This window comes from Eumetopias jubatus, unplaced genomic scaffold (assembly GCF_037043125.1).
Source record: "Eumetopias jubatus isolate StellerSeaLion01/CBP00866 unplaced genomic scaffold, mEumJub1_p1.0 scaffold_3, whole genome shotgun sequence".
NCBI classification, from domain to species: Eukaryota; Metazoa; Chordata; class Mammalia; order Carnivora; family Otariidae; genus Eumetopias; species Eumetopias jubatus.
Window position 1 is genome coordinate 33,067,822 of NW_028274809.1, and position 12,069 is coordinate 33,079,890.

The 12,069-nt window shown below is 36.6% G+C and overlaps 1 protein-coding gene across 1 annotated transcript in view; it reads right to left on the reverse strand.

Annotated features, from left to right (window-relative positions):
• The window catches only part of NBEAL1 (neurobeachin like 1), a 184,638-nt gene that overhangs the window by 38,103 nt on the left and 134,466 nt on the right, over positions 1–12,069 (reverse strand). Inside the window, exons 41-44 of the mRNA XM_088021587.1 lie at positions 11,826–11,966; positions 8,644–8,774; positions 5,819–5,928; positions 706–823 (exon numbers count right to left, since the gene is read on the reverse strand). Coding sequence (XP_087877713.1) covers positions 706–823; positions 5,819–5,928; positions 8,644–8,774; positions 11,826–11,966 — 500 coding nt within the window. The remainder of the gene's footprint in view (positions 1–705; positions 824–5,818; positions 5,929–8,643; positions 8,775–11,825; positions 11,967–12,069) is intronic.

Consider the following 12,069-nt stretch of genomic DNA (forward strand, 5'->3'; position numbering starts at 1 on the left):
TAAGTAATGCTGCCATAAACAAAGGGATACATAGATCTTTTCAAATTACTGTTTTCATATTCTTGGGGTAAATGTCCAGTAGTGGAATTACTGGATCACAGCATACTTCTATTTTTAATTTTTTGAAGAACTTCCATACTGTTTTTCACAGCGGCTGCACTAAGTGTACAAGGGTTCTTTTTTCTCCATATCCTTGCTAACACTTGTTATTTCTTATGTTTTTATTTTAGCCATTCTGACAGGCATAAGGTGATTTCTCACTGTGGTTTTGATTTGCATTTCCCCGATGATGAATGATGCTGAGCATCTTTGCATGTGTCTGTTGGTCATCTGTACGTCTTCTTTGGAAGAATGTCTCTCCAGATCCTCTGGCCATTTTTAAAATCGGATTGTTTTTTTGGTGTTGAGTTGTATAAATTCTTTATATATTTTGGATATTAACCCCTTATTGTATGTATCACTTGCAAATATCTTCTCCCACTGAGTAGGTTGCCTTTTTGTTTTGTTGATGGTTTCCTTCACTGAAAAGTGAAGATTTGCATATATACTCTTAACTACTATTTAATAAAAAAAACACACATCAGTCTTTTAATATTTCAAATAGAAAAGATCATTAAAACTATTTTTAAATGTAGTCTTCTCATGACCAAAATATCATGTATAAACATCGATTAAATGTAAGATAAAACGTATATAGGCTTATACCTTCATAACTACAGTAATAGAAAACATTGAGTGCTTCCACTGCCGCTGGCCCCCTCTGTTTATAGCCAAAAATCAGATCTATCCATTCATGAAGATGAGCAGAAACATATTCAGACTCCTAGAAAAAGAACAAATAATATAAAGATACCTTCCAACTACAATGTAAATATTGGTCCTTTAAAAAGTGAGAGAAAAATTAAGCATTTCCACACACAAATCTTACCACTGTTAATAAAATTATCTCAAAATCATGTCAAACATTTAATCAGTATCTACCACATATTTTGGATATATTCTATCGAGTATAATGTAGACATATTTATTAATATTTATTTTTTTGAAGATTTTATTTATTTATTTAACAGAGAGAAACACAGCGGGAGAAGGAATACAAGCAGGGGGAGGGGTAGTGGGAGAAGCAGGCTTCCTGCGGAGCAGGGAGCCCAATGCGGGATTCGATCCCAGGACCCCAGGATCATGACCTGAGCTGAAGGCAGACACTTAACGACTAAGCCACCCAGGCACCCCATTTATTAATATTTAATAATACATATACAACTCTTAACTAATGGGTAAAGAAAATAACTCAAGTATTCTAATAGCCTAAATACCAACAACAAAATACTTAATAATGGCTATGGATATATATTTGCTGTGAAATTTCCACTGAAATAGCTATCTAGAAATTCAATTCAAAGAAACAAACCAGTTGGGATTGATTAAAGGTGGCTGAAAATCACTCCCTCCAACCTACCTGACCTGACACAACCCCACTAAGAAGGTGGACTGTGTGGAAGGCAGAGGCTTGAAGGACCTCCTGAAGCCTGTTAGTGGTGGTTTGAAAACAGTATGGGAATTGTTATTGGAGACAGTAGAAAAGGGGCTCAAGTTTAGTTACATCAAAGATAGAAAGAATACCTAATCAACTCATGAATCTGGGGATAGAGATTTTTTTTTGTTTCTATTTTAATTCCAGTTGGTTAATATACAGTGTAATATTAGATTCTGGTATACAACATAGTGATTCAACATTTCCACACAATGGGTGGGGGGAGGGGTTAAATAGGTGATGGGGATTAAGGAGTGCATTTGTTGTGATGAGCACGTGGGTGTTATCTGGGGATGGAGATTTTACTGCTAATTAGATCTTTTATCTGCATGTGATAAAGTCTGGAAGGAGTAAGATGAATTTAAAAAAAGAACTATTGGGCGCCTGGGTGGCTCAGTCATTAAGCGTTTGCCTTCAGCTCAGGTCATGATCCCAGGGTCCTGGGATGGAGTCCTGCATCGGGCTCCCTGCTCAGCAGGAAGCCTGCTTCTCCCTCTCCCACTCCCCCTGCTTGTGTTCCCTCTCTCCCTGTCTCTCTCTGTTGAAAAATAAGTAAAATCTTAAAAAAAAAAAAAAAAAGAACTATTCATGGGGCACCTGGGTGGCTCAGTGGGTTGAGCGTCTGCCTTCGGCTCAGGTCATGATCCTAGGGTCCTGCTCCAGTACTGGCTCCCTGCTCAGTGGGGAGCCTGCTGCTCTCTCTCCTCCCTGATCATGCTTCCTGTCGCTCTGTCTCTCTCTCTCAAATAAATAAATAAAAATCTTAAAAAAAAAAAGCTATTTAGGTTTTAATCATACCTTTAAAAAAATATAAAGGAGCAGGTCTTGCTGGGTTCCAAATAAAATTATTTCTCATTCCCAGGATACTAGAGAGCAAAGACTCTCTAAGTGAGAAATGGCCAAGGTCAATGATCAGAGTGTCACCAGTAAAATAACGGCCTCAGGCGAAAGTTTAGTTCAAGAGTGTGGCTGTGAAGCAATCTGCTGAGACTTCAAAGATTTAAGGTTGTGCTGCACAGACCCACTCAACTAGAAAATAGAACATCTTAAGAATTTTAATTTTTCCACAGTAGCCTCCCACTGGGCCCAAAGGAGATAAGAGGCTGTTTAGATTCTAAAGTAATGTGAAATGGTTTTTATCCAATAAAGTTGATGCATAAGAAACCCAGAAAAATTTAAAAGATATTGTATTAGTTCAGTTACTTCAGAGTGAAAGAGACAAACTTCGAAAAGGATGAGAGACCTCTGGCTTTCAATTTATTGTGGTTAGGTAAGAGGCTGACAAAGATACTCACGCTTTTTTTTTTTTATGTAAAAGAAACAATGACTCAAAGCAGGAAGCTAAGAGCCAAAGGGTAAAACAAAATAGCCACAGAGAATCACTCTTAGGGAATAGCACTGGGCCCTAATGATAGAACTGAAAGCATGTCCCTGCTGGAATTCTGAATTGTCATAAACCAGTTACTGCTAGGTACCTCTTGTTTTTCTTTCCCCTGCCTTTTTAAATTAAATTCTATGCCCAACATGGGGCTCAAACTCATGAACCAAGAGATCAAGAGTCACATGCTCTATGGACTGAGCTAGCCAGGCACCCCTTCTAATCTCCCTTTTGAATGAGAGTGTCTATGATAGTTCTTCTGTCTCTGTCATACCACTGTTGTTATGTGGGGACAGATAACCTGTTTCTCTACTCCACAGTCTTCAGATGCAAGAGCAGACAAACCTGAGTAGTTTTATGCCCACATGGATTTAATTTAGATTACTAACAAGATTCTGGACTTCAGACCTCATGCCTTCATGAGGCATGGATCAGCAAACTACTTATTGCTTGTGGGCCAAATTTTACTAGCTCCAGATTTGTAGAGTAGTACAACAAAGCCACATCCATTTTCTTTTGCATTATAATGGCAGAATTTTGACACAGACCTTAAAGCCAGCGAAAATATTTACTACCTGGTCCTCTGCAGAAAAAGTTTGCAAGGGTACCAGGTGGCTCAGTCGGTTAAGCGTCTGCCTTCGGCTCAGGTCATCCTGGGATCAAGCCCCGCATCCCTCTCCCACTCCCCCTGCACATTGTGTTCCCTCTCTCGCTGTGTCTCTCTCTGTTAAATAAATTAAATCTTTAAAAAAAAAAAAGTTTGCAGATCCCTTACTTAAAGGTCCCTGACATGAGACTTTGGGAGGATCTTGAGAGGAAGTATGTACATTTTGCATGTAAGAGGAATGCAAATAATTTGTAGTCAGAGGGCAGACTGTATGTGGAGGATTAAAGATGGCTGCAAATTCTTTTTTGCAACCTCCCACCACTGAGAGATGGGTTTACCTTCCCTCCTCTTGAATCTGCACTGATCCTATTACTGTATGACTCTGATAAGGTGACACAAGTGCTGTGACCGTTCACAGGCTTAAGCCTTAAGAAAGCATGGAAGCTTCTAATTTTGTACTCCTTCCTGAGCTGTAGACATGTACATGTCTGACTACCTAGCTAGAGAGACCACATGAAGAGGAGATATCCTGAGATTACATGGGAAGGAAGAAAAACCCAGCATTGCACTGTCTCACTCAATGCAGCTTCCAGACGACTCCAACCTCAACTGCTATGACTGCAAGGGCATGAGAATCTCAAGCAAGACGAGAACTGCTCAGTTGAGACCAGTTAATTCACAGAACTGTGAGAGATAATAAAATGACTAAATTTTTTTTTAAAGATTTTATTTATATATTCATGAGAGAGAGAGAGAGAGAGGCAGAGGGAGAAGCAGGCTCCCAAGGAGCAGGGAGCCCGTTGCGGGACCCAATCCCAGGACCCTGGGATCATGACCTGAGCCGAAGGCAGATGCCCAACCATCTGAACCACCCAGGCGCCCATGACTAAATTTTAAGCCACTAAATTTTGGATAGTTTATTGCACAGCAATACATAACTGAAACACAAGCTTCTAATATTAATATAAGGAGCATGTCTTCCTAAAAGCCTGGACCCCTACACTTCATGTCATAGATAATACAGAGGAATGCGTCTGAGAAGTTCCTGGCTAGCTAATAAGTAACAGATTTTTTTCTGAGTTGCTTAATGTTTTTTCCAATTCCTTATTCATGCATAGTGTTACTGCATGATCTAATCCTGAATTTTATAAATTTGACATACTATATACTAATGACAAGGAACGTTTCCAAGTATTGGCCTAATTAGTTTCAGACTCGGAAACATTTCAGTTTAGATAGAGAACTAAGTGGACTATTATTGTAGGGGGAAAAAAACGCATCATTTACAAAATGACACAGTATCAGTGTTTAACTCTCACTACTCTTTTAATCCCAAACTGGAAATTCAGCTAAAAACTAACATTTTTTTAAAGTGGAATTTAGGATTTAGCAGTCATATTAAAAACTTACTGAAATCCTTCAGAGAAAACAAAAATGTACTGAACCTTGTTAGATTTTTTTTTTTAAAGATTTTATTTCTTTATTTGAGAAAGAAAGAGAGCACAAGCACAAGCTGGGGGAGGGGAAAAGGAAGAGGGAGCGAGAGAGAATCTCAAGCAGATTCCACACTAAGCACGTAGCCTGATAAGGGGCTTAATCCCAGGACCCTGAGATCATGACCTGAGGTGAAATCAAGAGTTGGACACTTAACCGACCAAGCTACCTAGGAGCCCCTCATCCTTGTTAGATTTGAAACAAGTGGGAACTGCAAAACACCAAACGACACCAGCTTGGTGGTTGGAATAGTTTGAAATACAAAAGGCAGTTATCTTATAGAACTGAATATATATATATATATATAAATATATATATGTACTTTTTGCTATATATCCTTGGGACTATACCATATTCTTACTGTATCAGAAGATTCATAACCTCAAAATAAATTACTATATTATACTCTCTACAATGGTATACATAACAGATGACAAATTAATCTAGAAAAATAATTAAGAGCCAGATATATATTAATCTATTCTCTAGAAAACACATGCATCTCTATCTTAGTAATCTAATAAATAAACACAAAAATCTGAGGTGCCTGCGTGGCTCAGTCGGTTAAGCGGCTGCCTTCGGCTCAGATCATGATCCCAGCGTCCTGGGATAGAGCCCCGCACTGGGCTCCTTGCTCAGCAGAGAGCCTGCTTCTCCCTCTCCCTCTGCCTGCTGCTCTGCCTACTTGTGCTCCCTCTCTAATAAATAAATAAAATCATTGAAAATAAATAAAATAAATAAAATAAATAAAATAAATAAATTAAATAAATAAATAAATAAATAAAAATAAACACAAAAGTCTTACCAGAGCTTTCCTATGTTTATAGATGAAATCTTCAGCTGACTTAGACCATTTGGGGAGAATGACATCATTTACTACTTCTTTGGAAACTTGTAGACAACCCAAGTTAAATTCTAAGACAAACAAAAGATAAATGCATCAAATCATTTTAGATTTAAATAAATCAAGTAAAACAAGTATAAGGGCACAATCCTTAGCAAAACTGAGGCTTCTTTTCTACTCTAAAAGGTGAGAACCAAGTTCCCTTCTTGATCTAAATTTACTGAACAGGTAAAAATAATTCTTATATTGAAATGCATTTTATCAGTTGATTAAAAAGGTAGATGAAAATAAAATACTTTCAAATTAGTTATTACAAAGTAAATCAGATTAATAATTGATTTTTGGTTGAGAAGTGGGGATGACCAAAATCTTAATCTAAACAAAAATGCAATATTCAGTATTCTTCTTACATTAAAAATAATTAATATAGTCCTTCTAATGGTTAATTTACAAAATACAGCTCCTTAGCGCTTTTTGGTGTAACTTATACTTTAAATTCACTCAATGGAAGTATTGCATTTGTCATAATAAAAAATATATATTTGTATACCATTCTTCTAAGTAGATACTGATATCATAAAGATTTTCTCATATAGTTAAAATATAGTATTTTGACAAAATTGTCCCAAAGATGAGGTTTTCTTGTTTATATAGCATGGAAAGAGAAAAGTGTTAATATAAAAGACCTTCGTGAAAGAAGCTGCCTTAAAATATCAGTGTGTCCCAAAGCTGAATAGAGAGGTTTGAATGTCATAGAATGACAGGATGCATAGGGCCTGTGGCTTTGTTAATGAAACTACTGTGTAACAGACATTGTTACCAACCTGATAGCCATCCCTTCTTATTTGGTAACAAAACCTTGATTTTATTCAAGTATCTATCCTTGTGCTTTATTTTATGCCTGTAGCAGGCTGACTGGTGTAAGGACAATGAGGAGAGGTTATAGGAAAGGATTTCTCACTCTTAAGAAATGACACAAAGAATTAACAATCCACTTCTTTCTAAGATACTACTGTATCTGTCTATGAAGACTAGAAATGCTTCAGTCATTTGTAACCATGAGAGGGAAGGAGCCAAGGACAAAGCCCAAACACTTAGAACAGCAGAATGAAAATACAGACAGAACTTGGCTTTGATGATGTTGTTAAGCTACCTGAATACTACGATACCTTAGGATTTTCATTGTGGAAAATACTAAAATTTTCCTGCCCAATTTTGAGTTGGTTTTATTAATATTTGTTTTACTAATTAATATTCATTGACATTCTAAGTAATATACTTTGCTTTCTCCCACCTAACTCATTTCAAACAAAGCAATATACAATTAGAAAAGGAAGCCAGCAGGACAGCAGTGCAAGACAGCAACTTGCTCTAGCGAACATCAGAAATTGTCAAACTAAGAGTATCTTAACTTCTGTGTCCAAATTTAATCTGCTCATCCTCCTAGCCCAGACACCCTGCTTTGGAGGCTCCAGTTCTATGGCTAAGAGTCTAGGATCAGAGTCCATCAATAGATTAGTTTGATTCTCTGAAAGTGACCAATTTTATTTTATTTATTTATTTTTTAAAGATTATTTATTCATTTGAGACACAGAGATACAGAGAGAGAGAGAGCATGAGCAGGGGGAGAAGCAGGGAGAGAGGGAGAAGCAGGCTCCCTGCTGAGCCAGGAGCCCGATGAGGGGCTTGATCCCAGGACCCTGGGATCAGACCTGAGCTGAAGGCAGACGCTTAACCATCTGAGCTACCCAGGTACCCCTGAAAGTGATCGATTTTAAATGCCTTACTCTGAGAAATCAGATGCCCTGCCTCCAACAGCATGTCCTAGAGTGTATGATCAGAGGACATAAAGCCCTGGATATGCTCTCCCTAGTATGGCAAACAACTCTACTGAAGAAGCAAAGGGTCAGACATTAATACTTCATACTAGGGGAGGAAAAAGAAGTTGGTAATGGTCCACTGACACTGTAATTTCCCTTAAGAACCCTGGTATTAACAATCTTGTCATTTTCTTACTGTGCTTAAAAATAAATCTAAAATTACTTCATAGAGGAAGTATTTGGATATTTTTAAAGACTTCTTTGGCTCCATAATTCTCTACTTCAAAAACCTAGTATGATTTTTCAAATATTGTGGTAACTTATACCCTGTCATTAATTTCAATTTGCCTCCTCCCTTCTGCTCTAAATCAGGAGTCAGCCAACTTTTTCTATAAAGTGTCAAAGAATAAATATTTTTTGCTTTTTAACCCCCTGGTCTCTGTTGCAACTACTCAAATACGCTGTTATGCTATGAAAGCAGCCACAATCTATATGTAGATGAATTGGCTTGGCTGTGTTCCAACAAAATTTTATTTATAAACAAATGAGTTTACACCCTGTGGATCTCACCCACGACTTATAGTCTGCAAACCCCTGGTCTAAATCCTCATCTTACCTAACTCAAACACTTTTTTTTTCTTCCCACCCCTAACTCAAACACTTTTAGCCTAAGTGGATAGATATATGGCTGAAACAGCATATGGCCATTTTTGCTTTCTAGGAAACACTATACTCTGAATTCTCTCACCAATTCAAATTTGACTCATTTATCATGGTTCACCACAGCACTTCCCTGGAAAAGTAAGACTACATCTGGGCATCAGTCAAACCCTATCAGTGAACAGTGCACAAACAGAATGAACCTTAAATAATCTATAGAATATCACAACAATATCCTGAAAGGTATTTTTCAAGATCCTTCACTGGGACCTGTTGAGTCAAAATTTTTAATCTCTTATTTCTTACGATTTTGATTTTCCAAAAACTCTGGGAAATAGAAGAATTCAGGAATAAGTTCCTTCACATCATATGGGTTGTCCATGAGAGCCTGCCATGTGGCAGGGATGGAATGGAACTGTCGATCTGCACAGTCAAACCTGCACATGGAGATTGACAGAGAACAGTGAGTACTTAAGGACAGCAAGAACAGCCATGAAACAAACCTTACACCTCCTTCAGGTTTCCTAATGACTAGTTTCTCTTTCATTAATCTTTCTCTTAATGTCTAAAAACACAATTTGGGAGGCACCTGCGTGGCCCAGTCAGTTAAGTGTCTGCCTTCAGCTCAGGTCATGATCCCGGAGTCCCGGGATGGAGCCCCGTCTCGGGCACCCTGCTCAGCAGGAAACCTGCTTCTCCCTCTCCGGGACCCCTGCTTGTGCGTCCTCTCTCTCCTCTCTGTCAAATAAATAAATAAATTCTTTCAAATAAAATAAAATAAAAACACAATTTGTTTTTCCTTATGATAATCTATCTTTCAAATGTTGTTGCCAGGAACTAAATACTGTAACTTTAATCACTAGTATCATTTTAGTTAAAAGAGCTGAAAACCAAATCACACCAGAGAAAATTTTCAAGTAATTAAATGTAACCCTAAGAGACTTTTAAAGATAGGCCTAATTTTTGCTGAGTAAAATTCATTACCGAGAGTGTTATTTGGATATTTTAGAATCACAGAATTTAAATATCATTGTTAATACACATGATTAATAGATCCATAGGAATGCTGCTGATTTAATCCTCTATACATAAACACCTTTGCAAAATCTTCTGCTAAAAACCAGAGGGTAAGTTAGGGAAATAGTTCTGTGGCTAAAGCTTTTTATATTTTACTTGCATATACTATTATCTTATTTTAAGTTCCACCACAGGCCTATGATAATTGAAAGAAGGTCAAGTAGTCATGTTACAATTTTATTACACTGTTTTTATGTATTGTTTTATTCATAAAAAGCATAAACCCTCCTGTTTCATCACCTTTGATATTGTTTTCCTGGATTTACCTAGTAATGACTTACTAAATGACACTGATGACTATTTTGACTCTTTTTATGCCTACCAATCTTGGTTTAAGGTGGAGCTGAACTTAGCAGAACTCTGAATTTAATTACAGTCAATGATTGGGTCATCAATAAAGTCTAATAATGGTGTATCCAAATTTAAGGAGATATAGGTTTTTTAAAAATGTTTATTGTTATGTTAATCACTATACATTTAAGGAGACATAGTTTTAATGGTAGAATTTTTTGTTTGGGTAAGGGAGAACAGCTTTCCTGAGATATAATTTACATATAATTCACAATTCAATGATTTTCAGTATATTCATGAGTTCTGCAACAATCACCACAATCAAATTTAGAACATTTTCATCACTCCCAAAAGAAACCCTGTATCTATTAGCAGTCACTCACCATCCACTCTATCTCTACTCGCTGGCAACTACTAATCTACTTTCTGTCTCTATGGATTTGTCTCTTTGGGACGCTTCATGTAAATCATACAATATGTGGCTTTTTATGTCTGCCTTATTACATTTAGCATACTGTTTTTGAGGATCATTCATGTCGCAACATATATCTATCTTTCATTCCTTTTATCTACTCATGGCCAAATAATATTCCTGTTGTACAGATATACTACATTTTATTTATTCCTTTATCACCTGACAGACAGACAAACAACCTTTGGGTTGTTTTTACTTTTTGGCTATTACAAATAATGCTGCTATGTACACCTGTCTACAAGTTTTTGTATGAACATATGTCTTCATTTATTTTGGATATATAGCTAGGAGTGGAATTACTAGGTCATATGATAATTTTATGTTTAACCCTTTAAAGAACTGCCAGACTGTTTTCCACAGAGGCTACAGCATTTTTCATTTTCACAGGCAGTACATAAGGGTTCCAGCTTCTTAACATGCTCATCAATACTAGATATTATCTGTATTTTTTATCGCCATCCTTTGAGGTGTGAAGAGGTATCTCAATTTGGTTTTGATTTGAATTTCCCGGATGACTAATAATATTGAGCATCTTTTCATATGTTTCTTGGACATTTGTATATCTTCTTTGGAGAAATATCCATTCAGATCCTTTGTTCAGTTTTTAACTGGGTTGTCTATTATTGCATTTTAAGGGTTACTGTATTATAGACTTCTAAATACAAGTCCCTTATCAGATATACAACCTATAAATATTTTCTCCCTCTGAATGGGTTGTCCTTTTCCTTTCTTGATGGTGTCTTTTGAAGCACAGAATCTATTTCTGAAGCTTTGCAATAAAATCACTTATTGTTAAAATCATTAAAAGCTGAAAAGACCCAGTTATACTTTAATGGGGTGAAAATTACCTACTATCATGTATATGTAACATTTGGAGATGGTTAATGTGATCATGGGGACAGAGTCTCTTCTTGAAAGCCAAGGCTTACTGTACTAAAGACAGGAGGTAAGGGTAATTTTGAGAGATAAAAATTATATGCCAAGAGAGTAGAATAGGCAATGTTTATATAGCTCGATTGGGTGCATAGGAAAGGTGAAATAGTAATGTTAAAGAATAAGGCAACGCGGAGATAAAATGCGATTAAGTAGGGAGCTATAGAGAGGATACACTGGAAAACTGAGGACTCATAAAGAAGTTTGTTTCTTTAGGATTATTAAGAAAGTGTGAAACATAGTAAGTTATAACTCTGACAGGTAATATGATAATACAAAGGCATCACAGACCTGTGTGGATTATGTAAGAGCCCCTCATTCCTCCTTATTTTTATTCTTTAATAAATATTTTAAAGAGGACTACATATGCATTGGTTAGATTTAAATCTCTGGCAGATGTCATGGATCTAGGTCTAAATCAGTTCAAACTCTAAATCTCTGGCAGGTTCCTAAAACCAGTAAGAATCACAAAGTTACACTAGATAACAGTAAAAAGGAATTCTCCTTAAAGGTCATTTGTGTAAGTCAATTGGAGTGACCCATTCTCAAACTAGTTTGGCTGTTTTTGTTTAGAGGCTTTTAAATTAATCAAAACCTAATAGAGGAGAATAAAAAAGATAAGGCCCTGTTATACAGTACATGACATGAAGGCAAAGAGTTTTCAATGCTAACATGTAGTATTAAGAAAATAGCTTATTTACCCAAAACATACCTTCCACTCTGAAGCTGGATGTGGAGGGTGGTGAATGGTTCTGTACGAATAAGATAGTGCATAACCCCAGCAGAATTTGAATAGTGAGTACCATAATGAAATTTATCAATAGTTCCCATGGGATCCTCAAAATTTTCATACCTAAAAAAAGAAACTAAACTTTTGTAACCACAACGTAATATTAAATTAGGAGGACATAAGGTTGTATTGCATTGCTAGAAACATACTTTTTAAGAAGTCCCTA